The following is a 26,210-nucleotide window of genomic DNA, read 5'->3' as shown; positions in this document are numbered from 1 at the left end:
CTACCTCCTGCATAATCTGTCCATTCTCCCGGTCGACCAGGTACTAGAGATGCAGTGCTGATCAATCAGCTCGCTAATCCCTCCTTTTGGTCCATTCCCAACCCTCTGGCTGAATCGACAATTTCTTCCTTTCGATTATTTCTCTCTTCTTTCACTCCTCAACAACCTGGATTCTCGGCTTCCATACCCAGTTGACACCAACTCCTTCCTGGAGCTTCCATTTTATCCCCTTCGTCCTTTGTCTCGTGTGGGGGCAGAGAAAGTCTGATGAAATGGAATCTCAGGATGGCATCGATGTCCGCCCTATGAGGCGTATGTTCCCAATGATGCCGAAGTGAGACTATGACAGTGCTAAGAATGTTTTGCATACAGTGAAGGTTCTTTACACATTCGACAGTGAGAACAAAACGAATTGCCTTGCTAGATGGCCGCACGTGCTTGACATTCAGACTGCATATCTTGATGAGACCACTCCAATTGGAGTGATCGAGTTAAAAACATGTATTCAGGCAATTGTCTCTGCTAGGTGAGGATATCATACCGACCTTCGACCTTGGAAAGTGGCGTGCTTACTCAATTTTAGCCCTGAACTTGTGGCTCAGCTCGGAAAGGATTACACTGTATATGCCTACGACTACTCGGAATATGAAACCCCTCTCGTCGGTCAAGGCATGCTTTCCTGGGTATTGTCATCTGCCTCGCCCCCTGAAGCTCAATCGAAGACTATGGTCACCGGACGAGTCTGCAAAAACACCCTCGGCCTCTTCTCCAAGGGTGCCGCCCAAGAGACGCTGGAAGTCAAGTTGCGGCTGGTGCCTGTCCCAACTGTTATGCAGAGTGAGTACCTCGATAGCATACAAAAGTTCCGCGATTTGAGCAATTTCCGTCCAGGCGACTTGGATGCACAATCATGGACAAACTTTGTCCGTCAAAATCCTGCCTTGGGAGAGTCCTCGAGGACCCAAAGCCACGCCGGCTCGCCGATGCACCACTCCGGGATTGAAAGGTTCCACCAGCTCTTGAGTGAAGGGTCAACGCCACGTGAATTCTCGAACTTCCCGCCTAACGAATCTGTCCGCTCTGTCTCGCCTTCACATTCATATGTTCCTAGCAGAGTTTCAACACCTGGCGGTCGAACACCCGCCCATCATCAATCTTACAAGTACAGCAATCCCCACAGTGATATGATTCGCCCTTCATCAAGTGCTTCTATGCGGGACAATGACTTCCAGAGCCAAGTATCGTATCACCAACGCCGAGGCTCTATGCAATCCGGATATGGCAGTGGCGAGGAAGAGTCTACCGACCCCCAGCCCCGCAAGAGAGCCAAGGTATACCAAGCAAGCTGGCCCGGAAAGTCAGCTTTGAACATTGAAAGGCAACCCAGCTCGCTGCGGGTTGCAGCCAGTACCGCGGCCTCGGTTCGGATCCATCGCCCAACTCCTGTGAATCCTGCTATCGCCGCTGAGCAATCCTTCGAGGAGCCCGTGCGCCCACCCACTCCTATGTCTCGTCCATCCGATTTCAATCGCCGATCTCGACCTACAGGTAGCCTGTTGCGGGAATCGTCTATTGCAAGCATTGCCTCGTGCCCTGCCACATACAACTCTCCCTATTGTCAGAGTGACGACATGCCAGGTACAGACCAGACGTCGCCCGAGGATACTCGATACCAGGGTCTCTTTGAGCCGTCCTTTAGCATGCCGTCATCCCCTCCCGTCTTCGATGGCCGCCTACTGAACAGATCAAGCCCTGTCTTGCCACCCATCGCTCTGGACACTGACTCTGGCTTCATGAGTGCCGGACTGGAGGACCTCCTCGACGATGAGACTACCACGCCCCAAGATGACCGCAGAAGGGCAGAATCCCATGAGATCACCCAGGAAAAACGCCCTGTCCGATCTACAGTGCAAGCAAGCTCCCCAGTCAGCACTATTGGCGCTCACCAAGGAACTTCCCATGACCCACTCCCCGTCGATGAGATTACTACGGATCAGTCTTTAGTCAGGGTACCATCTGTGGTGTCCCGTCCTGCCACCTCGACCGGATCAAGACCCTCTTCAAGTGCCGGCCCACAACGCTTAGCACCTAAACCATTGCTGCCAGGACCGATTGCTCCGATTGCTCCCCAGAACCAGTGTCACCCATTGATGCGCGCTGTTCCTGCCAGCGACCCTGTTGTGCCTTCTCGCCCCGTGGACGTGAAATTCATGCCTCTCGAAACCAAGAACAACGCCAAGGGAAAGCGTACAAAGCAGGCAATTAACATGCAGACACGTTTGGAGCAGGCTATTGCCAAAGGAGAGGTTCCGCCATATTGCGAAAACTGTGGCTCAATCGAGACCCCTAGCTGGCGTCGAGCATGGGCAAAAGAAGTCGAGGGAAATGACAAGCTTGCAGAGGAGATGATGCAGCAGCCTCTCATGTTGTTCTGGGATGTCTTGGATCGGAATTCCGAGGGTGAAGTCCAGAAATTCTTGATCTACAAGAAGGAGAACGAGGATCACTGGAAGCAAATGACCTACTGCAACCCATGTGGTTTGTGGCTTCACAAGTTCAAGGAAATGCGTCCAGAGCATAAGTGGTCCAAGGGGCCAGCGGCCAAGAAGAGAAAGCGTCCTGCCAGGATCACCAATGGCAAGCCTTCCAACTCTTGCCCTGCCACCAGAACTCGGAGTAAGGCCACCCCCAGCAAGCCGGTAGCTTCTTCTCCGGCAGCCACTGAAGCCTCTTCTGTGCCGGCCGAAGGCGAGACTCCTCAAATGGATGACGACGAGGGTGCTTCCCCCAACAAGCGCTCCCGAGCAAACAGCACCGAACCGCAACACCCGACTGAGTCAGTTCCCAGCTGGAACAAGCAAGATGCGAGAGAAGCCATGCGCCGTGCCATTCGCTCCAGTCCTGCTAGACGCACCCAGCCCCGTCCCACCTCATCGGGAGATAGTACCACTTCGACTCCCAAGCCTTTGAGAAGATCGCTTTTCCAGAATGAAGGCCCGCTGAAAGAACTTGATGCCTCTATGGTAAACAGCTGTTCCCCTCGTCGCAGCCCGCGCATTGCGTCGACAAAGGATGATAAGGGAGCTCAGAAGGAGAACCACGTCCCCACCCCGGCCAACGATCTCGATACTCTCTTCGAGAGTCCTTCCATCGACTTTGATCACACTGGAAGCCCGACTCCTCGTCGACGCAACGCGCGAGCCAACGCCTCGATGGAGAAACGTTCCGCAATGCCAATAAACTCTCCAAGTGCCAACCGGCGCAAGGATTTGAGCTCGGTTATGACACCAGCCCGGTTGTCGGCTGAGCGCTTGCAGCGTATCCAAGCAAGCCATGGTAGCCCTCGCCAGAACAAGTCACCAAAAAAGCAACAGCCCTTCGCCCCTCTGACAACCGACAAAGGCATCCACTCCGAGGCCTTCGAGTCTCTCGACGGCATGATCCTCGATATCTTTGATGACGCAGACCAGCCCAACCACTTCTTCCTCCAGAACGCCAAGTTCGACGGCGACAACTGGGCCGACTGGCTCCCAGAAGATTACGTCTCTCCCACCGGATCCTCGGACGGACCCGCCGAGGACCTAATCAACTCCCTTTTCTCCGACTCCGAAGTCAACAAAGACAACCTCAACTCCGAATTCCTCCCCTTCAACTTCGACGAGTCTGTTATCCCTGACTCGGGTTTCTTCAGCTCCGACGCTCTCCAAACCGACCCAATCCGTCTGGCTCCTAAGACCCAGTCTGCTGGCCAGGACACCAATGCCCAACAGACAAACCCCTCTGCATAATTTACCACCGAGGCAACATCCATCATCTACCCCTTGATGTGCTCCCTCCCTCAACCACATATCTGTTTTTTATTTGAGTTTTCAAGCGACGGCGTCTGGTTTCTTTCATGTATGGGTGGCTCTCTTGTGATGCCATACCGGCAAACGTCTTTCTGTAACATTGCCCTGCCTTTCCCTTTTTTTGTTCAAATGATGACCTGAAGTATGCCTTGATGGGTACTTCTCCGCTACATTCGCTGTCCTTTCTATGTGAGGTTTCTTCCCCATGGAATGCAGCCGATGGGCTTTTTTTATTGTTAGCTGGGATACCGACTCGGATTCCATGCGGCTTTTTATGACAGAACGACTTACTCAATCAGAACAACTTATAATTATAATTTCTTTGTGTTGTTGTAGATTCTGAAATAGTTAGTTGTAACGCCCACATATTACCCAGTATAACAGTGCTCATGACTACTGTCTTTGGGAGTCAATAACCAAGACACCAAGTTCTTACCTCAAACCAGGGCCCGAGACCTGACCCCGTGCCCAACCGTACCCTAACCTTCTATGGCCATTGTCTAACTCACGGAACTGAGCATTATTTGACTTCTGTATGGAAATATTATGCCTGTCTGAGTAAAAGGTCCAATTATTATATATTTGCCCTAGAGCTTTGTTATCAAGATCGATAAAGTTTGATGTATACAAACGACAATTTAAGGTGCGGGTGATTAGACCTCGGGACCTACCCGCTTTAAAGATCATGAGGCTTTTTAGAAGCTAAAATAAACCATGTCAGCTAGCTAGTATATATATAGACTAACCTAGTGAGATATAGATATCCAGGTCTCTTTTGACGCCTCTTTGTAAGTCTTTCGTACTACAGGTATCGCACTAGCCCCCCCCCCCCCCCCCCAAAAAGAGATTCACAGTCATTCTTAGGTAGTATGCTCATGAACGAATTTTACCTCTCGGTTCATGCCCATGTATAATTATACATGATATTTGTTCGCGGAAAATATCCAACAATTGGTATGATTGCTTTGGTATTTGGGTGTAGGCTTCACTTTGTCATGCTTTAAGTACAAAATGAGATCACGCAGATCCGATACCCAAGACCGACAAACGACAAACAGAAATGGGAAAAGACCAGTGATATTGCCAACATCAGAGAAGAAAAGACACAAGAAGCAGCTGCGCATGATTTGAAAATGGGAATCCACGCCAGGAAACGAGATTGTGCCTAATAGCTTTGAAATTCGATGTGGTTGGGGACTGGGGGCACTTTCGGCACTTTCCTTAGGCACACTGAGATTGCCAAAAGGTCTCGACATACCGCATCGTACATTCCATGTGCAAATTCGTACCCGTGATCAATCCGCTGCACTCCTGGCAAAAATGCACCTCAGACATGTGCTTGTCTGTGTCACCTGCAGTAGAGAACACCAGGTGGCATATCTCGCAAGGAATATCTGTCTCGAAAGGGACATATCGCTCATGCTTGATTGCTGGCAGCGGAGAATCATGAGTAGCCATATGTTGCTCCAATTGGCTTTGAGTACCGAAATCACAACCGCAGATGTCACATCCATAGATATTTCCATGGCCTTTGACGACCATGTGCTGGAGGGCTCCGTCCTCGGTGTTGAAACTACGCTTGCGGGTGCCACATTTGAATTGAACCCGATGGCTCTTGACAGCCATGTGCTGGATGACTCCGTCCTGGGTGTTGAAAACACGCTCGCAAGTGTCGCATTTGAAGAAAGCGACTTGCTTTCTCAGTCGTGCAAGTTTCGGGGGCTTGACATCTCCGCGTTCCTGGGTGCGTGCGTTCATTTTCGGACCGGTGTTGGTTCTGTTGTATGCGTGATGGCGTTGCTGGTCTAGAGGCTGGGACCAGTGCTGCATAACGTCCATGTGCTGGATAGCACCATGTGCAGTGGTGAAGCTGCGATCACACGTCTTGCACATGAAATTTTCCATGCCATCAAAGTCTGTTGTGTTAACTATCATGTTGCTAATGCTCACATGGTGGCATAGGTATATACCTTCTTCTGGGTAGAATTGATTCTTCACGTCAATAGAATCATGATAGAAATCATGTTCCAAGCCGGGCATGGCAGGCCATGGCCTATCAGACCTCAAATCACGCTCTGGGACAACAATGCCCATGTATTGATGGCCAGGCGAAGCTGGCTGTGGAGGTGGTGACTGCTGGGGCCAGTGGTCCATCACGTCCATGTGCTGGTTGACACCTAGCAAGGACCTGAACTTACGCTCGCACACTCCACAGCCATAATGCATGGCCCTTTTATCGGTTGTGTCCATGATCGGCTTGACGGAATGATAGCTGTCGACACTTTCGGTGAGGCCCGTTGCTGGGTTGTATCTCACGCTAGTATGCGTATAGTAAGCATTCTGGACCTGAGTGGATTGGGCGAGTCTGCTAGGGAGGGAGAGAGACCTCTGGAGTTGCTTGCCCGAGTGCCCATCGTCGGTCAGTCCCCGAGTTCCCTCGGGGACCGTCTCGACGCTGGAAGATGTTCTGTGGCGTTTCACATCCATGTGCGATTCACAGTCCTTTCGAAAGGTGAAGCACAGGAAGCAGCCATCGCATTTGTAGAACATGTTGGAATGGGTGGGTGAAGAGAAAGGAAGAAAGGACAATGCGTGAAAGATGTTTTGAGACGAGACGTGAGCGTGTGCCTTCTCGTTTTGGACTTGCGTTTTGCATGTGGCCAAGACAAACGTAACGTTTGCTCGACTGCAAGTGGACATTGTGCTCAGCACTGGCTCTAAATACACGAGTTATAAGCCTGGATGCTGAGATCACTAGCTGGCTTTCATGCCGGCGGCGTCCCCATGTAGTTTCCTATTGACTGCTCGGGTCCTCGGAATCAATTTCGATCTTTCGCACTCTCGAGTCTCCCAGTCTCGGACAATGCACCCATTGTACCTTTTCAGGACTTTCGTTACATTCTCGTTACTTGTCCGGTAATCGACCTACTCTACAACCTCGCCCCGATGCCCGAGTTTCAGTAAACCAGACTGACTCAATGATACTTTGGAAAATATTTGTTCATAACCTCGTTTGTAAAATGCAAAAAGTCGGGGAATCACAAAGGAATACTGCAGTGACGGTGTCAACACCTCAGACCAGTGTCGAGTCCGTCCTCGCCACGAGACAGACTAGTCTATTGCAAGCCTGACGGGCTTCGACTTGGCCTTGCCGCCTTGCAACCTCATTTCGAACAATGCTGTCATTTTTTGGGAAGTCCACTGTGAATAGGCACAACCCATATGCTTGAAGACCTCGCATGCCAATCCCTTACTCGACGTTGTAAAAGATGCTTGTGAAGCGATGCGTAGCATTGACGACCTGTTCATAGATTTTGTAATCTGCATTTCATATCAGTACCCTGCTTGTATCAAAGCCATGGGAAAAAACACTTACCACAAGTAGAAGGGTCACCCCACTCCGTAGAGCCCAAAACACGAAGTCCGTATCCCTAAGAAGCAAACAGCATTAGCACTTTGCTTCAACACAGCTACTGGAGCAAAGTTCCAAATCTCCGAGGCCAACACCGCCCAAACGATGAGTGTCAAACATACCTGGCCACCCTCAAGATCAGCCACTTTACCAACGACCTCAACAAGCTTGCCGACTTGCAGACGCGCATCGGACTTCAAGATAAGTGTGACATCGCCATTGTTTCCACAGGTGAGGGTTCCAGTGCTACCGTGGAGCGCGGTGACGGTGCCGAGTAAACGCACGGTGTATGTGGTGTGCGAGCCAGCGTTGGAGGGGTGGAAGGCGTGGAGGTGGGAGGGGAGAATGCGGGGGGTTTGAAGAGACATGTTGGTTGATTGGTGTTTTTCAGCTGCGTTGATATTGCGTTCCTGTAAAATGCTGAAGGATGGGATTCTTGTGGCTTGGCTTGTTTGAGAGAGGGCGTGGAGTTGATCGACGCGTGAATCGCGGGTCGCGCAGTCACGTGGTGATTAATTAGCATGCGATGGAGCTTAGCTGTATTCGCTTCATTGAAAGTGGTAAATGTGGGCTAGCTAAGCTGCAATTTCAAGAATACCAATTGTTTTGATAATTACCCAAGACCAGAATACCCTAGCTACTTACTGGCAGTTGCAAACCCAGCTGTTCATTACTCGCGGCTTTGGTATCATCACGTGACCGGTATCATTTCAGCAAAAGCTTCAGCCCGATACGTCAGTTTACCAGATCAACGTCGCAGCTCCCTCCACACTGCCGCAATACTTTGCGTTGGAGCTCTCAGTCAGGAGACTGGGCTCTTTCTACAAGTCTCCTTTCCAAACCTATTCCCTCTCCTACACATCAACCCATCAACAATGCCTCCTCCGCTCCCCTCCTCCCACCGGGGAATGACAGCAAACCCCATCAAACCCAGTCGCTACCGTCCCGGAAAGGCAGTTCCCGAAGACCCCTCCTCATCTGAAGAGGAAGAAGAGGAAGAGGATGTCGAGGCGCAAAGAGAACAAGAGCGGCGCAGACAAGCCGAGGCGCAACGCCGGAGACAGCAACCCAAAGCCAGCTCATTCCCTGCAGCCGCAGTAGCACAAAAAGCCGAGGAAGATGAAGATGAAGAAGGGTTCGTCACCGAAGACGAAGAAGACGAGGCAGTCCCTGTGCCAAAAGCTGCACCGCAAACTACAACCCACGACATAAAACCTCCAGCACCCAAGACCGCTCCCGTACCTGGACCGGACGGCAGCGAAGAAGAAGAAGAAGAAGAAGAAGAAGAAGAAGAAGAAGAAGAGGAAGACGAGGAAGAGGAAGAAGAAAGCTCAGAAGAAGAAAGCAGCTCAGAAGACGAAGCACCGAGACGCATGCTCATCCGGCCTACATTCTTAAAAAAAGACAAGCGCAACGCTGCCCAAGAGTCTGCCGGCCAGACCCAAAGCAGAACCAGCGCAGCAGACCGCGAAGCGGAAGTAGAAGCGCACCGTGCAGCGCAACGCAAAGAAAAAGCAGACATGCTAATCCGCGACCAACTGGAAAAAGAAGCAATCGCTCGCTCAACAGCCAACCGAGCCTGGGATGACGACGAACTTGTCGAAGCAGACGATGAAGAAGCAATCGACGACAAAGACGACGTCGACCCCGAAGCCGAGCGCGCAGCTTGGAAACTGCGCGAACTAAAGCGCGTCAAGCGGTCGCGCGAAGCCATCGAAGAAGCCGAGAAAGAACGCGAGGAAATCGAGCGCCGGCGTAATCTTACCGCTGAAGAGCGGGATCGTGAAGACAGGGAGTTCATCACGAAGCAGAAGGAAGATCGCGAGGCTACGCGTGGTCAGACGGGCTTTATGCAGCGCTATTTCCACAAGGGTGCTTTCTTCCGTGGGGACCAGGAAGCTGAGGGTCTTGATCGGCGGAATGTCATGGGTGCCAGGTTTGAGGATGATGTTAATCGGGATACGTTGCCTCAATATATGCAGGTGCGCGATATGACAAAGCTGGGCAAGAAGGGCCGGACTCGGTATCGTGATTTGAAGACTGAGGATACGGGTCGGTTTGGAGATGGGCTTGAGAATCGAAGGAGGAGGGATGGGCCGCCTGAGGGTGTTACTGATGAGCGGTTCATGCCTGACCGTGGTGATGACCGGGACCGTGATCGCGGGCCTACTGGTGCTAATGCTAGTGTTGTCAGGCCGCGGCGGAGGTCGAGGTCGAGGTCGAGGTCTGGTTCGCCGCGGCGGGATCGGGACAGACGTGAAAGGGATTCGGGGAGGTATGATCGGAGTCGATCGAGGGAGAGACGGAAGCGAAGCCCGTCGCCTTATGAAGACCGGGAGAAGAGGCGGCGTGTGGATTCGTGATCACATCTAGATATCTGATATCCTTTTGGCTATTGGCGTTGGGTTCTGAAAAGTGCATGGGTGGACTTGATTTGATATCTGCATTGAGAGCAACGTGCAAATTCGGAAAAATCTCTATGTTTGTATGTAATATAGCATGTCCTCTCCTGGAGGAATTGTATTGTGAAATCAGGCCGTCAAGGACTTTTGTACATACACTCCCACATTCGAACACGTATGATGAGTTCTCAGATCCTGAGCACAACCTGTACGTTTTATGAGAGCCTCGAGAAACGCCGGTACCAGAATCATGGGTTTTGAACGTCAAACAATGAGCGCCTGACCACCCAACAAACTCTCACGAAATAGTCCGCCAAACGCCATTGATCTATCAAGCTAGCAAGAGCACAACGACTGGGCATCCACTCAAGCACAATGCATCAAAACCAAAAGCATGTCCTACCCTTAAGACTGATCCATAATCATAACTTATTTGACACCAGAGCGTTCCAAAACCTTCTCCCTCTCCATAACACTATCCCCAAACCTAACCAGAAACACAGTCCGACTAGGCCACATCTCCGTAGGCTGATTATGCGCCGAGACCTTCGTCTCAAAGCCACATCCATCACAAACACCCTCAATAATACCAGCGACAAAAGCAGCACAGTTGAGCATACTCATCTCGCGCGGCACGCTGATGTAGGTGTTGACCAGCGGGTCGTTGTCCGTGATCATATACTCATTAGGCGTGTCTGGGGAGACGGAGTGCTCGAGTGCATCTGCGGAGCGGCCGAAAAGGAGGCGCCACAGGGGACCGTGGATTAAGTGTAGGAGGGTTATGATGCGGAGAGGGCGGTTAGGTGGTGAAGATGAAGTTGAGGAGCTTGAGAGGGCTGAGGAGGAGGTTGATGTTGAGCGGTAGAAGAGAAGGTCTAGGAGGCGGAGGCCGAGGGGATAGCCTTGTTCGTTAAGGCTGGGGGTTTGTTAGTGTGGTACTTTTTCGGGGATTGGGTGTCTTGTGTGTTGGGCTGGGTATGAGAGGCCGGGGGTCTGGTTCAGGACTTTAGCGTACCGTTTCTCGAGGTCTTGGATACCTGTTACCCTCCGTTGGGCGTATGTGACCATCTCTCCGAATAGGTAGGCGAAGCTTGCCCGGCTGAGCTCTGCATTGCGGCTGCGGTTCAAGTGTCGATCGTAGATTGTCTTGCGATTGGATGGTACGCGGAGACCGGGGGATTGTGGTAATGTCTGGGCTTGTTGTTGTGTCTGTTTGTCATTCGGCCCTGATTGCGGCGTCCCGCCATTGCTGATGGACAGCATCGTGGAGTGCCGGGGAGGCGCAGCCATGGTGGTATTAGATGTCGAAGAATATTAACAGTCCAAGGAATTAATGTCGATGTAGGAGCTCATGGATTGCGCTTTGGTCATGACATCTATCGGAGAGGTTGAGGTGGGTGAACCTGCAGTGGATGCGATAGCTACGGCGGAGCACACCTCCCTCGAGTGCAGTCTTAAGAATTCAGCCGGGGACGTAGCCCTCTACGAAGGATTTTACTTGGATATTACGAGTTACAGGATAGAGGGTTTCAGTGAAATAAGCCATATATTCATGCTAAACTAATATTGTTTCCAACAGCACAACATATCAATTCGGAATGCTTCATGCGAAGACCATGAATCGCGACGACCGAGCAAGAACTGTAGCGACAGCGCGACTAGGAGCGGGGCGCAAAGCAAGCCGGGTGTATGTGTATGCGAAGGAGAATATCAAGTATCCCAACAGGGTGATTGGGGGGGAAGAACCTATTCTGAAGACACAATTAGCGCCAGTCCGGCTGTAAAAACTCGATAGAAAATAATTCCAAAGAACAGCCAAATAGTTCTCAGACATCCAAGGAAGATATTCCGCCCATTGCCGCCTTGATTGGGTTCAAGCGACGGCTAGCGTGGAAACTGCGAATGTAGGAAGTTTTTCATCTTCGAACGGCGTAGCCGTTGGCTGATGGTGCAAAGGGAAAAGAAAGAAAAAAAGTCTGCGACTTACCAAGTCAGTAGAAGATGTACATGGCGATAATGCACTTCAAGTGATTTTTTGTCTCGTGGAAGCCAACATAAAACTTCGTAGTCACAAAGGACTGAGAGAGGAAGATGAAGAAGAAAAAAGTTTTCGGGCCGGCGAAGGCTTTTTATAGGGCCGAGCGGAGCTGCCCCGGAAACCAGGTGGTTGACCCATACGAAGCTTCTAGCGAGAAAAAAAAAAGTCCACCCGGTGAGAAAAGTAACATCCAGTACGGGTCGTAATTGTATTTATGTCTTATAGATTAATAAATTGATATAATTTACGTGTTGGAGCTATGCATGTTCAAGGTCATAAATATCAAGGCGAGATTTTTTCTTGAATTTGTAGCCAAAAGTCCAGCGCCCAATCAGGCGAAATTTGGCCTAGAATTCAACATATGAAATCCATATGTACTCCGTGAATGAGCCACCCCGTGGCCGTCTGAAAAAGAAAGCCCCAAACCCAGACAGAAAATGCGTTAAATATCAAATAAATCATGTCTCAAGGGGACACGCCATATTGCCTATGACCGTGTTACTTGAAACTCTTTTGCTTTTGTCGCGAGTTCCAATTCAATGTCTTGGAAATACTATGCACCCAGTCTTCGCCTTGTCCGCCATGAGGTAAGACATTGGCAAAGGGGTATCTTGACGCTGACACTGTCACGTAGTCGCCGGGGTGTAGCTCAAGCCTAGAGTAGAAGTTAGTCAGACATAAGATCATAGCACAACATGTACATGCAACAAGCGTACCTCTCACGGCCATCGAAACTAGCCCACGAGCTCGTTCGCGCATCATACGGCACACCCATGCGTAAAACAATGGTGTCCGGCAAAATGATCGGCCGGAAGGACAGCGTATGAGCACAGATGGCGGTAACAAGAATCACAGGGTTCTCTGGGTGAGAAAGAGACCCTCCAGCAGCGAGGTTGTAAGCCGTTGAGCCGGTTGGAGTAGCAATGCAGATTCCATCTGCGAGCAGAGTTGTGAAATGCTCATCGTCTCCGAAGAGTTCAATTTGAGACATGGCTAGGGAGAAGACGGTTAGCTGTTACTGCTGTGAAACTCACACGGAACACCACGACGGGAGAGAATCATGATACTTGGATTTGGCCCACGGTCGAGAACGACATCGTTCAAAATCTCATATACTCGATCCGGGGTATGCGTCAGGGTGTCCTCTCCTTCCTCTCCAAGCAATTCTTCGACCAAATCTCGACTTGATAGAGTTCGCGCATCGGAGTCTTTAGCACGCGCTTTGCTGCGCATGATGGTACATTCAAACCGTAATCGAAGGCTGACGACCACGCCCTCCCGGAACGCAGTCTCAAGTGTTTTTTGGTAATCCGCAAAATCGAACTTAGTCAGGAAACCTAATGAGCCCAGCGCAAAAGAAAGTACTGGTGGCACGATGCGCTGGAACAGCCAGCTGGTGTAGAGAACAGTGCCATCACCGCCGAGTGTGATCACAAAATCGAACTGATGGGGCTGTTCATGTGCAAGCTTGGAATCCCAGTACTTAAGCCGGCCCTCCGCTGAAGGCTCGTCCTCAACTAGCTGTATCGCTCCGAAATCCGGGTGCGTCTCTAGTCGGCGCTCAACGTAAACATTATAGAGAGAGTCCCGATCTTTGGAAAGGAGCCACCTCGTCACTTTTCGAGTCAAACTGACCAATGACTCGTCCTGCGCCTTGCATACCACGAAAACATTCTTAACTGAGAGCTTGAGTCTGATGTTGCCCAGCTTCTTAGATAGTTTGCGCACATTCCAAGCCATATCTGAGAGCTGCCGTTTCGTCAAATGCCGAGATTGAATGATGGTCGGTGCAGGCCTGCTGTTGCTTTGGGTCTCGTCGTCCACCATAGATAACAGATTTTCCGGGTGAGGAGCTTTGAGGTCGACCGTGGGTTCATCATCTTCGTTTAGTGTTCGGATCACATCTTCTTCTGTGTCTTTGGGGTGTTTCGGGGGAGTTGTCCATTCGCTTGCGATGAGGTTGTGAACATAGCAAGCGGTTGTCTTGTCGTTCTGGGCTAGGTGGGGTGGGACATGGGGTTTTTCCATCATAACGAGGGAGGACTTGCGACGGTGGTTGGAGTCGGGATAGAAGACGACCTGGTCGTGAGTTAATAGCTGTTTGGAAGCTATTTGGAAGTTGTGGCAACGTACCTCCAGATGGTTCTGAGCCTCTGTGTCGCTCAATCCTCCATGGCTCTGGCACTGATCAGTCCCTGGATATCTCAGTCCAATTACGACCACTTACATCATCCACTGTCTTTTCCATTGCGATAAAATACTGGAGTTGCCCAGTTTATCACTCTTTCATTGTGGTGGGCGAGTCGGCCTAGGGAGCGGTGGGTTGTGGAATGGGAGGTGGGTATGACGTCGGCTTTTGAACTGCACATCGTGTCGGGGTTATCCGAACTGGGGTAAATTGTTTGTTTGGAGAAACACCTGGGGATATCAAGATTATTTGCTTTTTTTTGCCTTGGCAGATCGGTTTGACCTCGGGATAGCTGGCTGTCGCCGAATCATCCCTTCCACAAAAATCTATCGGAAACGGAGACAGTAATATGATCTACATGTACACCTTCGATTCAACTAGACTACGATACTTTATGAGTTGTTCTTCATCTCTCTCAATGCGGCCATCACATCCACCGGGTCGGTCTTCCCTGTAGCCTTTTGGATCTCGGGTTCCTGAATATATCGAATGAGCACCAGCAAATGGGAGGATGAAGGTATAAAACTTACATGGACGCGCATGAACACGTTGTGGAGCTATGAAACTGTCAGCCTCGATTGAAAATGATGAATTACATTTGGTCCTCACCTTCTCGTCGCCAATGGTGAATTTTCCTTGTGTCTGCTGGTTTTGCTCGGCGAAGGCCTGGAGCTTCTTGATCGGCTCCGTCTGAGAGACTGCAATGCAGAACTTCACATTTGCCTTGGTGTACTCGTGGCCCGGCTAGATTATGTCAGTATACGTCCCGACAAGGGCAAGAAGGCCAACTTACATAAACCTTGGTGTCATCTGGGAGAGCTGCAAGCGTCTCGTTCAATGCCTTGTGCATCTCCTTTGCATTTCCTTCAAAGAATCGGCCACATCCTGACCAAAGGTCAGTATATGAAGTCATTGAAAGGTTGAACGATAATGTAAGAGGAAACAAGAGAAGACAAACCACCAATGAACAGAGTGTCGCCTGTAAATACAACACGCTGGTCTCCATCTTGCATGTAGTAGCAGATACTGTCTTGCGTGTGACAGGGAGTGTGCAATGCCTTGACAGAGATGCGGTCTCCAATCTCGAACTCATCGCCATGCCCAGGGGTCTTGGTGACAGACTCGCAGTCCTTGCCACCAATGACCTGGAGGCCCTTGAATTGTTTCAGCTAGCAGAATAGTTAGCCTCCAAAAGAAGGTTTAAAACATCAACCAATCATGCATACAATATCCTTGTTACCGCCAGCATGATCCCAATGGCTATTGATGAATTGTCAGCAAATCTGGACTCACACCAACTCATTCAAAGTGACTCAACATACTGATGAGTGTTGACAATGGCAGTCAAATCAATCTTGCCAGCATCAATCTGAGACTTCAGCTCTGGTGCAACCCTGTTAACAGAATCAAATCAGCATCTATGGAATGCATGCATATCACAACCTCAGTCTACACGACACTCACTCAGGCGGGTTGGCAGGATCAATAATAACCGACTTCTTTGTCGACTCATCAGTCACAAGGTAGGCATAGTTGTTGCCCTTCCCTGTCCCTGCAGATCAAAGCTAAAGTAAGCAAACATGTTTCCAATGTTGATGATGTATACGACGCGGGTTCTGAAAGATCGGGAGATCAACATACACATAGGAATCGACTGAATATGCATGGCTCTGAGCTGAGATCTGAAGAGATATGAAGTAGATCCAGATAACCGAGTTCTTAAGAAGTTCATCACAAACAATCAGAATGTGGGGGAGCTTTAGCTGTGAAACTCGTACATTTGAGTCTGGGCATGTATCATGTGGCACGTGACATAATTATACCCCTCTATAAATCGAACCTCTAGCGTTTGGTCTATATTCAAGCAATTCTGATATTGACTGTATGGCCTTTCCAATGCCTTCTTTTACCCTTTTATTGTGCCATACTATTCAATGTCTGCTTAGTTTATTGAATGATTTACAAACAATCTGCGCTAGCTAGGTGAAGACGTCACTTGGTTTTCGGAATATGATCTCTGGTCACAAATCTACTGCATAATCACGGTCGCCCTTTTCATTTAAATTGTACCTAGTATACCTCGATTTCTGATAGTGAAATTATAAGTAAAATAAAGGTACAAGCCAAAGTAGAGGTGACTAGCAGAATTTTGCTTTGAGTGTAAGGCCGCATCAGGCTGCTATAATTGGCCATGTCTTCTGCGGCCGCTTGGTATTTAGGTTCGTTGACCCAGTGGCATAAGTTCGTATATTAATAGCCTATTTTTCTTATTCTACTGTAGCGTGCAAATAAAAGGATAGACATGGACCCACGATCGTATGTGACATGCCGGTGCTCCAGTATACATTGCACGTCTCTCTTCATGTATTCTTACAATAAATATTCAAAGTTGATAGAAAAATGATATAGTCTCACTTCAAATCGTGAATCTCAAATCCAAGTTTTGAATTCCTAGCATGAAGTATTCCAAATCTCGGGTGATGTCCATCGAGTTCAACTACCAGGATCTTGGTGCCTAAACCACTTGTATCCCGCACAACCGTACAACAACACGTTCCGAGCAGTCCCGCTCCATCAACTCAATCAAGAGAGACAGCCATGTCAAGTGCGACCAATACACTGGCCAGTGTAGAAATGAATACCAATTTGGGTCCTATAACTGCAAGAGTGGCTACAACAGAGAGGTCATCGAAGTGAGTGGATACTCTCCCACATTGTGAGGAGGCTGCAGATTGTCGGGATACTGTATGTACTACATCCCAAAACTACTGCGAAAAGATAAACGGCTTCGATGGCTGCATTGAGGCTATTGTTAAGTGCAGAGGTGGCAAGCCGGTGAAAATGAGCCAGGACCGCTGCAACGAAGAGTATCTCAACCGAGACGGAAACCTCGCTTGTTTCTGCTAGAAACATAACTTGAAGTGTCTTGAGTACAAGGACGGTGCTTGTCGTCTTGATGCATCTGCCTTGGATGCTTACCTCAAGGATATTGAGCAGTCTCGCTATCAGACAATGTATACCTACTATCCTCCTCCGGATAGCTACTACAGTCAACAGGGTTACAAGAAGAACAAGGATGCATCCGGGTAATCTATGAAAGGAAAGCCTTGTCTCCGTTTTATTCTGTTCAGAGTCCATGTCAATTTAAACGAAGCCTGGTCAATTTGAGCAAGATGCCGAGAGAAAGCAAAGAAACAAGATCATATCATCTGAGACAGTCTATTGCAACCTCTGAGTAGAAAGCCATTCAAGAAACTATTGCTATACAACAAATAACCTGGCTGTAGCATATCTAGCAGCTAGCGCATAACATTTTATTGAGGTCTGCTCAGCAACAAATCGGAGCAGACCGAGTTGCTTAGCAATCGAAGCTGTGACAACTGAGGGGCGTGCTCAGAACTACGCAGCGAAACGCGGCAGCTCGCGGATTACCGACGTCATCCGGATGAACTATTTTTCCTCAACAGCTTCAACTATACTAGACAGATGTTGTTTTCAATTTGCTGCCAGCAGCATATCTATTTTATTCTTCTACAGATCTCATTTAATTACTAGAAACAACGCCCAGAGACCGATTATCCCACTTCTCTACAAATCCCCATCCATGCTGCTGCAGCTTCTCCGAGAGCTGGGAGGCAGCACTTGATGAACCGTTGCCGGTAGATTGGGTCTTCGAGACACGATTCTTGGCAGCAGATCGAGAGTGGTGAGACTTCTTAGTCCCATCGACCTGCTTCTTTACATGTCGACTCAACAATTTCGTAAAGTGGTGCGGACTCTCATCGCAAGCTTGTAGAACATAGCTCTGCGGACATGATTGCCTGTGGAACTCCCAGAACGAATGTGTGAGGATGTGAGATAGCCACAAGTATATGGCTTCAGATGAGGGGCTCTCAGCTGCATCGTCTGGGCTCTTGAAGGCGAGGTCATTGACCATGTCTTCGACCAGATGCCTTAAGAATGAAGGATGGCTCTCTGCAACCCTTTGCAGGACAGGGTCCCATTCTCTGAACGTATCGTTCAAAGTCTCTCCAAATCTAAAGTAAAATAGTCAGCACACAAGTCCACTCTCTCATAGGTGATATGATCAACTCACTGCCTCTCCTCTGGAACAAGAACCCCCCTCTCAAGCAAAACCCCAGCCAAAACCCTCACGGCACCAGCAGAAACATTACAAATAGAAATAATCTGCATAGCAACCGAGACACCGAAATCACGCTTCCGCTTCTTGGAAATGGCTTGTCCATCGACATCCACACCGGAAAGCAGAGGCTGCAGCGCTTCTTCCAGCGCAGCTTTGACAGACGTACCATCACCGTGGTCCAATACAGGCGCATAGCTTGCATCAGCTATACCAGCCCAGTAATTGTCCCAGAGCCACTCTAGAGAGCGCTGCGCTGCTTTGCGCAGGACGACTAGGGATGGTGGCTCGCGGTGGGTTGCTTCATGGCGGAGTTCCACAAAGGAGGCTGGGAGGCCTAGGTCCATTGCGCGTTGGAACATTGTTCGGCGGACGCCATGGATTTTTGTGTCTACAAGACCAGTGACGAAGCTGTGGTTTTGTTAGTTGTGTGTTTGAATGAATACGTATGTAACAAGATAGGATCAAGGTAACACATATACGCCTGATAGCACTCACCGACAGAAAGCAGCCGAATAAGTCGCCCGAATAGAAAAGATGGAATTGCTCTGCGCATCATCGTGAAGAATAGCATCTGTTAACAAGGCAGTGGCCTCAACGTGATGTGGCACATTGCCACGTAGCTTCCAGGCTTCGACCTGAGGACCATGATATATCAGTACCAATGCTGCAATGGAAAGGAACGCCGTTTTTTCATACCACTGCACAGCCATGAGCACGCAAATCAGGACCTTCGAAGGAAGAAGTGGGATAAAACTCGTTCCGCACGTCGAGTAATTCAGACTTGGACTTCCAAGCTGTGAAAATGACCTTTGCCATTTCTGCTGAGACAGATCAAACAACTAAATTCGAAGTTGTCTGAAATCAGCTATGCTTGTACGTCTTTTCGAGCTTGATGGTTTCGCTGCGAAATATTTTCGGCGGATGGTTTTTCCTTCGGGGAGGTTTTGCCGATGCTTATTTATCTCCGGCCAATCAGAGTAGGGTATTTTATACTTCAGCTGTAAGTTTGTTGAGGAATATACCAAGAGAAGAAATTAGGTGAGATGTAATGTAGTTGATATTCTTAGCGAATCTGTATCTCAAATCGTTTATGAGTACATTGACCAATTTCCAAACAAAAATGGGAGTCATCTCGTCCCAGGGTATCCATGTATCCGACGCCACAAAAATAATAATAATAATAAACTCCACGCTATGCCGCTGGTTAAGCTAAAAGATGTGATAAAAAAGCAAACAAAAAGGTGTGTCGAGCGACCGGCTCAGATCCACCCATAGCCGTAACTCATGCAGGGTTGGTTCAAGGCAGCGAATGGCTGGGCAGTCATGCACTGCTGATCCGCGTCATCATTTTCGAAGAAGAAAGACCGGTGCAGCAGGTTCAAGGCTTGCTTCGGCTGCTGCTTTGGGATGAAAGTCGACTGGTGGACCGGTGCAGGTTGTGAGACAGCTGGTTGCTGGGGCGATTGGTGCCCGACGCTCTCGGACTCTGCATCCACGTCCGCCTCACCATCCTGGTCTTCGTCCGAAGGCGTGAATGTCTCCTCAAGTTTGAGACCCTTGCCTGGCTGTGATTGTGGAGCCCGGGCTAATGTTCCGTTGGGCTGGTTGTAGAGACCCATACCGACCAGTTCTTCTTCCGGCTTGCCAGCTTTCTTCGGCTCCGCGATCGGTTGGAACGGATCTTCAAATTGTTGAATCGGGAGAAAGTCGGGCGTTGATGGCCCGCTCATTTCGCCCGGCGATGGGACGCTGACATAGCTTGGGCAGGTTGTCTCCGGTGGCGGGATGTTGGTTCCCATGGAGAGCATATCGAAGGTCCAGTTATCGGAAGCCGGCTGCGACATGGCTAAAAGATCGGTTGACATGGCCGTCACATCCCATGGCATCGGCTCCACCTGCGAGCCAGTCATCGAGAGAGTCGTTGGCTGTTGCGGAAGTGGCAACTCCTCTTGCATGTCCGAGTAGACTGGGAAGTAGCTGTTAGGCGAGAAAGATGGATCCGCCGTCATTGGATATGACATGAAGTTGTCGCTGTAGACTGCTGAGTTCAAGTACTCATCAGAGAGAGGACCCATGGCGGCATAGTTGTCCGAGGTGTAATCGGGCATGCATTGCGGATTTGAAAGGCCCCGAGTTCTTGCCGATGATGGGTGCCAGCTGATCGGGCGAGATTTCCGGACCGCCGAGGCAAGGAGGGCTTCTTCCAGGGAGGACTGATATTGAGTCGGCATGTTATGCATCACATTCTGACTGACGGTTGACCGCCGTCGGTGGATTGCTGAAGGACTGTTGCCAGCACTACGAGGCTTCATGACCCGAGTGTGTCTTGGCCGAGGGAAGGCGCGGACCAGATCCTGCATGGTTTGGTTATAAGTTGTTTCTGGACACCATTGTGAGCCTGTTGAAGAGGGCTGTGGTTGACAGTAGTAATTGGCCATATAAGAGAAGTGCAAAAAGTGCAGTGTAGAGAGAGAGCTGAGGGGGAAGTCAGTATATAAGTTCCCGTATGATGGGGGCGGGAACAGCTTACGTAGGTGGAAGTATAGGGTAAAATAAAGGGTGGGATATGAAAGGCCGATGTTCCTTCAGGAACAGAGAGTGAGGTATGAAGATCCGGCAAGGCAGGGCTTATAAAAAGGAATCCAGGGAGCCTGATCTACGATCCCACCGCACATGTTAAGATGACACGACGTTGACACTAAAGGAGCCTAGACGCAAATAAAGTGCAACCTGGAACCGAATCCATGAATCAGGGCAGTTCCACCGTTTCGACCAGGGCCAGGGAATACTCCGGAGTGCAGCAAATAGGGAGTATGAAGTGGGGATGGATCGGACCTGTGGGAACATGGAACATGCTTTTTGAGGCGAACATGGGGAAGATTCATACATTAGCTGTACATTGAATACATGGACCCTCACACGGGCCTAGTCTGGGGCTACTCCCGTGTTCCTTTTTTTTGTGATTTCTTTTTTATTTTTTATTTTTTATTTCTTACTTTTTTTTAAATTATCTATAGTACGGACTGGGGCCCTCCTTGAAACTAACAGGGACTAGTTTCTCTTTTCGCTTCTACGGGAAAAGTAACTAAAAACTTAACAGTATCTTGGCTCTAACCACCCGTGGAATGTTTTTGTATGATTTGGGCCGATCACTAATACCCAAGGCTGACTATAAGAATGTGACTATTTCATTACCCCTACTGGACTTGTTACGCAAGGGTTACTATGTGATGGGCTTTGTACAGGGGAGGGGGGAAGTGGAGAGTAGACAATAGACCGTCATACTCTTTGGCGGACCCCTTCCTAAAGTTTACATTACTGTACGCATACCCGGCTATTCTCTTGCACACATTCTCCCTATCTGGAGTACATGTACATGATGCAGGAGATGCATCATTGCCACCCGAAGGTGAGCAATCTTATTCTACAGTACTGTTCAGCCTATGTGTATACAAAATAAAAAGGAAGTAGTTGGTAGGACCCAAAATAGATAATCCAATCATCACCATGCTGAAAAGAGAAACTTGGGCCAGTGTGTTTTAGGCTACCTGCATTTTTTTTTTTTGGCGGGATCAGCGAGGTCATTCTCCAGAATCACCTGAGAAAAAGAGGGGTGGGCGCCAATATGTAGCTAATAGTAGCGTATCGATCCGAGTGCCTCAACGTTTTGTGGACCTGTTTCATCGGCCCATAAAAGGGCGCCACCAAAACCAGAACATGCGTGTCTCTGAGCGGGAAGCTCGGCTATCCCAAGCGTTGAACCCGCATGGGGCTAAGGTACCATACATGGGTACACGGAGTTTTCATGTTGACGTCTCAGTGGAGATGTGACCAGTCTACTATATTCTCGGCAAGATTGACGCCAATTTCCAATCCAATGAAAAGAAATTAGAGTCCACTTTGTGTCACCGATCAGGAAACGAGCGGTTGAGCCACCATTCACAACGTGGCCGGGCGGATCTGATCGTGCTTAGGGCTCAAAGCCAAGAACTGGCCCTTTCAGGGGTCTGGTCCATTCTCGACTATACTGTACACTTTACCCTGTACATGTACGGAGCATACTGTAATTAGGTCGTTCCCAAGTATGAGTGTCAACCTGTTCTGTAGGAGTCATCTTACACGTCATTGCTGTATCACAGCTGATCTCGATATGTCTGCAAAACACATCCACACGGCAACCGGAACACATTTGCAGACCCACTTCCTGCACAGGCTGCAAAAAAAAAAAACTTGGCATTGGCACAAGATTGGCACAATATAAAATTTCCAGAAGACCAGGGGGCTGAATCAATAATAAATCAGAGTTCTCCTGGTGGAACCGCTGACACCATATGAAAATGCCGATCTCTGGAGTATGGCACACCGTAGCAATCTAAGACAGGTGGTCACACACCCCTTGAACGGGTACAACGGACATATCCGCAGGACTTGGATATGTGATTCTGGACTCAGGATCACACTCATGATTGCGCTCAACCCTGCATACCAGGTAAGATCCAAGAACCTCTGGCGGTCGCCGTCCGAGACCACGCTAGATCGGGCGTTGATCAGCCTCTCTCTCTCTGAGTCTCCACCAGAGTAACCTCCGAAAAGCGAAAGGGCTGTGGCATGAACTCCATTTCACTCCTTAGCCCCCACTAATGGGGCAAGGGGGGCCGATCCCAGCTTCCTTCGTCCTTCCAGACGTTCCAGTCGGGGTTTCTGATTGCCCGTTTCTTAGGAATGCAGCGGGAGGGAGCTGCGGGACTAAGTCAATTTGGCTTGCCTTAGCGCCATGTCATCAACTCCTTACGGTGTAGCATCGGATGAGAATGTTCGGGTCACTCAAATAGCCGTGCGTTCAAATGAAGTAGATTAAAGTACGGAGCGACCTCGGCTCTTTCTCCTTGTTCATCTCACCTCTTTGCTCGAAGGTCGTGACGATCGGATTATGCTCCGACCATGGTGCTCACGGATCTCAGGGGGGCAGTACGGACGTACAGGACGCCAGGCCATGTACAGTCACTTGGCTATGTCTCTAGTTGAAACTTAAGAGTGCTCCCAATAGGTTGCGTAGAACCAGCTGTTCCGAATTAGACCAGCTCCCAAAGCCTGCAAGTCCAGACCCTAAAAGCTGTCCTTGCAGGGCCCTGTGACACAGCGCCTCGCCAGGTCTGAGATATATCGAGAACATCTCTAACTGCGGGTATTTCGTCATCGACTCCTAGCTGAAGTATATTCAAAGTCCAACACTTGTGTTCTGACGCCTGCGGCGTGACGCCACACATGGTCCAGGTGCAGGTGGATCGAATCCTTATCACAGTCAACAAACCGAGTGGCGGCGTAGAAAAGCCAAAGGAAGGCAGAAACAGGGGGCTATAGACACGTTGTCATCTGCGAATCCAATCACTGCCTCGCCATCCCAATCTGCTGAAACCTAACTCCAAGTTAGCCCAATTCACTCATTCACTGGCTGTGTATACAACCAACCATCGCCCCAGGTTTAACCTCGGTGCTTAACCGCGCACCTTGGGATCCACACACCATTCTTGGCCAGTGCTCACTCTTTTTCTTACGATCTGCTAGGAATGCCGATCTTGTTCCGAACGAGGCAAACTCAAAAGATCACAAAATGAGTCTCCATGCAGGGGCCGATCCCTCGTACGCACTTGCTCCGTTCCTATACGAAAAAACTGGCTATTGTTTTTTACTTTTTACTCAATCTTTTTCACTTTTCACACTAACTTACGGGAACTACGGTTCCAGTTCCAAGGTTGACATCCACATGCGCTTTCTCCGCCGGTGACTCAACACTCTGTGGGTGTCACCACAAGAAGATCAATGCAGCAGCTGATCACAGGGGTTATCTGCATGCGAACAGCTGCGGTGAGGTGGCACACCTCCGTGCAGTGCGACTCGATAGTAGAGATAGGAGGCTGTGATCTCATTCCTTACAGTAACGTTCTAACTTATTACATATGTACATGTATACTATATACTCGGCAGTTAATGTGATGGAGACGAGACTTGGATCCTCCAATCCTATACACTTCATCCACTACACAGGGGTGTGTCGGAGGCTTTTGATTAGTTGGCCTTAGTGCTGTGCACGCACCTTAGGTTGTTATTGACGGGCGCTGGTTGGCTGTTGAAACGGTAAAAGGAGGCCTTTCATTCCCTGCTAGTACAAAGAGTCTCCATAATTTTTCTTTGCTTTTTCCTTTGCTTACGAGATAAGAGGGGGGCTCGAGGGCCTTTTCCAGTCGGTTTGTTCTCCATATTTCCTTCGGCTTCACTAATCCTTTTTGGGAATGTGTAATGTGCCATATTAGCTGCAGCATCAGAAACTTGCCGCACATACTTCCAGCTAAATTCTCCATTTTTGATTATTCCAGTCCCTTGGGGTTGGATTCGCTTTCACCCTTCACCGTATTCTGCTCTCCACCGAGCCACCCTTTTGTCATTCCTATTGTACACGTTGGGCGTTCCACCGGGTATGTATGCCGTGGCACACAGATGTGATATACAGTGCCTCCACCCTTTCATTCTTCTGCATTTGGCGTCTAGTCTAGACACCACTGCTTAGACCCGTTCGATCCTTGTTTGTCTCAGACGTAGGCGCACTGCCTCCTTATGATTACTATAGATCCAATTATTGAGGCGATGTAGGCACCAAGCCTACGTATGTTTGACTGCAACATGTACGGAGCGCAGTACATCCGCTACCTGCACACTTGCAGCTTCCCCCCCCCCCCCCCCCCCCTCCTCCATTCCCCTATTAAAAGATCAAAATGATTAGCGGTGGACTCAACCCGAGCCCCAGTCTCCTCACAATGCGCCCCACGCGTGCATCTTTTCCCGATCGGACGATTATTCCAACGGGGTTCGTCGCCCGCTTCAAGTCCGCCTAGGCTCGTACAATATGGGAAACTATAAATGTTCAGCCGGGAGGGTCCGGCCGTGTATGCCGCATTATTGATTTTGAGCAATGGTCTTTGCAGGCGATGATTTACATTCTTGAGAATGCTGTAGACTTGTACTGTTGGAGATCCCCGGTGGGGAGGGGTAAACAGTAATTTACATGGTTTGCTTATTGGTGTTGGTGCTGGTGTTGGGTTTTCTGCGCTAACTATACTCCCAGTGGTGTCCACCCCCTACATGTACAGTAGAGGAAAGTGAAGAGTTTGACTTTGGCCTTTTCGTCTGAATTGAATGAATCAAGTGGAATGGAGATCCGCCGATCAGGCAGATCAGCGTCAATCGTCTAATTTTCTTCCATCTTATTGTCGGTCTGGGATTCAAGTGCCTTGCGCCCGGGCGCTTTCAACTAGTAAATTCTGGCGATAGTAATTGCCGTTAGCTCAGGACCTTAGTTACAGTCCCTCTTTTTGGGTCATGCTCATCCGTTGATGTTACTTCGGCTTCTAATGTAAGATTGAATCCCGAGATCTTCAGGTGTAGAACGCCGGCGGTCTATTCGCGACTGTCTTGTGGGCTAGTTTAATCAAAGGAGTATCTCTTAGTGATAGACTTGGGTCTAGGGCTGAAGAGATTTTCTATTGTTGATCTCGGCTTAGTGTTCGCGGATTTGGCTATATCCGAAATTGCGCTAGACTATGCTAGACTATGCACTACTATTCTGCAGTGATTAAATTGTATCGTTTTGGACTGTCAAGGGCATGACCAACAGAAACGAATTACAGCAGTAATTTTCTGGAGCACTGGGTCTAGAAGTCAGAATGCATATAACCTAGATTAGCGTAATTGTAATTCGCCTTAGACTACTCAAAATATATATCTTGCAAACCATGCCAAGCGCGAAAATTTAGACAGCGGCCTGTCCTATGGTAGTGAAAAAGCCTAGTCATTGCAAATGCCGAAAAGGCTCATCAGCGGTGAAAGCGCCTTGTTGTTGACTTGGCTTTCGCTGAAACGACGAATGATTCGTCTAAATGCAATGTATTGTGCTTTGTATACCGCCTAGCAACCCCAAATAGAACCTAGGTGACTGTTCTTGGAGAACCAGATCATGATCCTTACAGATAAAAGTGGATTAAATTACAGAGACTGACCAGAATTAGAATCCCAACAAGTGTGGTTCCTTTCGCTGGTTCTGGCTTTTCTCTTGATGGCGTTCCGGTATCGTCCCATGCCGCATATCCGCCTCACTGGACCCAGCTCTTCTCAAAATCAATGAGC

The 26,210-nt window shown here is 49.3% G+C and overlaps 9 protein-coding genes across 9 annotated transcripts; 2 read left to right on the top strand and 7 right to left on the bottom strand.

The window, feature by feature from the left end:
• Positions 1-272: 272 nt before the first annotated feature.
• Positions 273-3,788, top strand: N7508_003543 (putative GATA transcription factor (Ams2); the record flags this gene model as incomplete). The annotated part of the gene is made up of 3 exons (XM_058461609.1): positions 273-312; positions 373-526; positions 584-3,788. 3 exons carry the CDS (start codon positions 273-275, stop codon positions 3,786-3,788), a joined length of 3,399 nt encoding a protein of 1,132 aa, XP_058322186.1.
• Positions 3,789-5,069: 1,281 nt separating this feature from the next.
• Positions 5,070-6,398, bottom strand: N7508_003542 (uncharacterized protein; the record flags this gene model as incomplete). The annotated part of the gene is made up of 1 exon (XM_058461608.1): positions 5,070-6,398. The coding sequence occupies one exon, from the start codon at positions 6,396-6,398 to the stop codon at positions 5,070-5,072; it is 1,329 nt and encodes a 442-aa protein (XP_058322185.1).
• Positions 6,399-7,098: 700 nt separating this feature from the next.
• On the bottom strand, positions 7,099-7,628 carry N7508_003541 (putative ssDNA binding protein Ssb3; the record flags this gene model as incomplete). Its single annotated transcript, XM_058461607.1, has 3 exons — positions 7,099-7,169; positions 7,225-7,279; positions 7,383-7,628. 3 exons carry the CDS (start codon positions 7,626-7,628, stop codon positions 7,099-7,101), a joined length of 372 nt encoding a protein of 123 aa, XP_058322184.1.
• A 507-nt stretch (positions 7,629-8,135) lies between these two features.
• N7508_003540 (microfibrillar-associated 1 family protein) lies at positions 8,136-9,623 on the top strand (the record flags this gene model as incomplete). The annotated part of the gene is made up of 1 exon (XM_058461606.1): positions 8,136-9,623. The coding sequence occupies one exon, from the start codon at positions 8,136-8,138 to the stop codon at positions 9,621-9,623; it is 1,488 nt and encodes a 495-aa protein (XP_058322183.1).
• A 468-nt stretch (positions 9,624-10,091) lies between these two features.
• On the bottom strand, positions 10,092-10,952 carry N7508_003539 (trafficking protein particle complex subunit 5; the record flags this gene model as incomplete). The annotated part of the gene is made up of 2 exons (XM_058461605.1): positions 10,092-10,578; positions 10,678-10,952. The coding sequence occupies 2 exons, from the start codon at positions 10,950-10,952 to the stop codon at positions 10,092-10,094; spliced, it is 762 nt and encodes a 253-aa protein (XP_058322182.1).
• Positions 10,953-12,198: 1,246 nt separating this feature from the next.
• N7508_003538 (putative NAD+ kinase) lies at positions 12,199-13,948 on the bottom strand (the record flags this gene model as incomplete). Its single annotated transcript, XM_058461604.1, has 5 exons — positions 12,199-12,355; positions 12,417-12,693; positions 12,735-13,779; positions 13,834-13,878; positions 13,928-13,948. 5 exons carry the CDS (start codon positions 13,946-13,948, stop codon positions 12,199-12,201), a joined length of 1,545 nt encoding a protein of 514 aa, XP_058322181.1.
• Positions 13,949-14,280: 332 nt separating this feature from the next.
• Positions 14,281-15,554, bottom strand: N7508_003537 (uncharacterized protein; the record flags this gene model as incomplete). Its single annotated transcript, XM_058461603.1, has 9 exons — positions 14,281-14,364; positions 14,419-14,445; positions 14,498-14,632; positions 14,682-14,773; positions 14,847-15,057; positions 15,115-15,148; positions 15,211-15,282; positions 15,353-15,440; positions 15,530-15,554. 9 exons carry the CDS (start codon positions 15,552-15,554, stop codon positions 14,281-14,283), a joined length of 768 nt encoding a protein of 255 aa, XP_058322180.1.
• A 1,878-nt stretch (positions 15,555-17,432) lies between these two features.
• On the bottom strand, positions 17,433-18,848 carry N7508_003536 (rRNA-processing protein LAS1; the record flags this gene model as incomplete). The annotated part of the gene is made up of 4 exons (XM_058461602.1): positions 17,433-17,925; positions 17,985-18,440; positions 18,528-18,667; positions 18,729-18,848. 4 exons carry the CDS (start codon positions 18,846-18,848, stop codon positions 17,433-17,435), a joined length of 1,209 nt encoding a protein of 402 aa, XP_058322179.1.
• Positions 18,849-19,291: 443 nt separating this feature from the next.
• N7508_003535 (uncharacterized protein) lies at positions 19,292-20,392 on the bottom strand (the record flags this gene model as incomplete). Its single annotated transcript, XM_058461601.1, has 1 exon — positions 19,292-20,392. One exon carries the CDS (start codon positions 20,390-20,392, stop codon positions 19,292-19,294), a length of 1,101 nt encoding a protein of 366 aa, XP_058322178.1.
• Between the last annotated feature and the right edge of the window lie 5,818 nt (positions 20,393-26,210).

The sequence above is a fragment of the Penicillium antarcticum genome (genome assembly GCF_028974205.1).
Source record: "Penicillium antarcticum strain IBT 31339 chromosome Unknown utg000003l_segment0_segment0, whole genome shotgun sequence".
NCBI lineage: Eukaryota > Fungi > Ascomycota > Eurotiomycetes > Eurotiales > Aspergillaceae > Penicillium > Penicillium antarcticum.
This window is presented reverse-complemented; position numbering and strand designations above follow the sequence as displayed.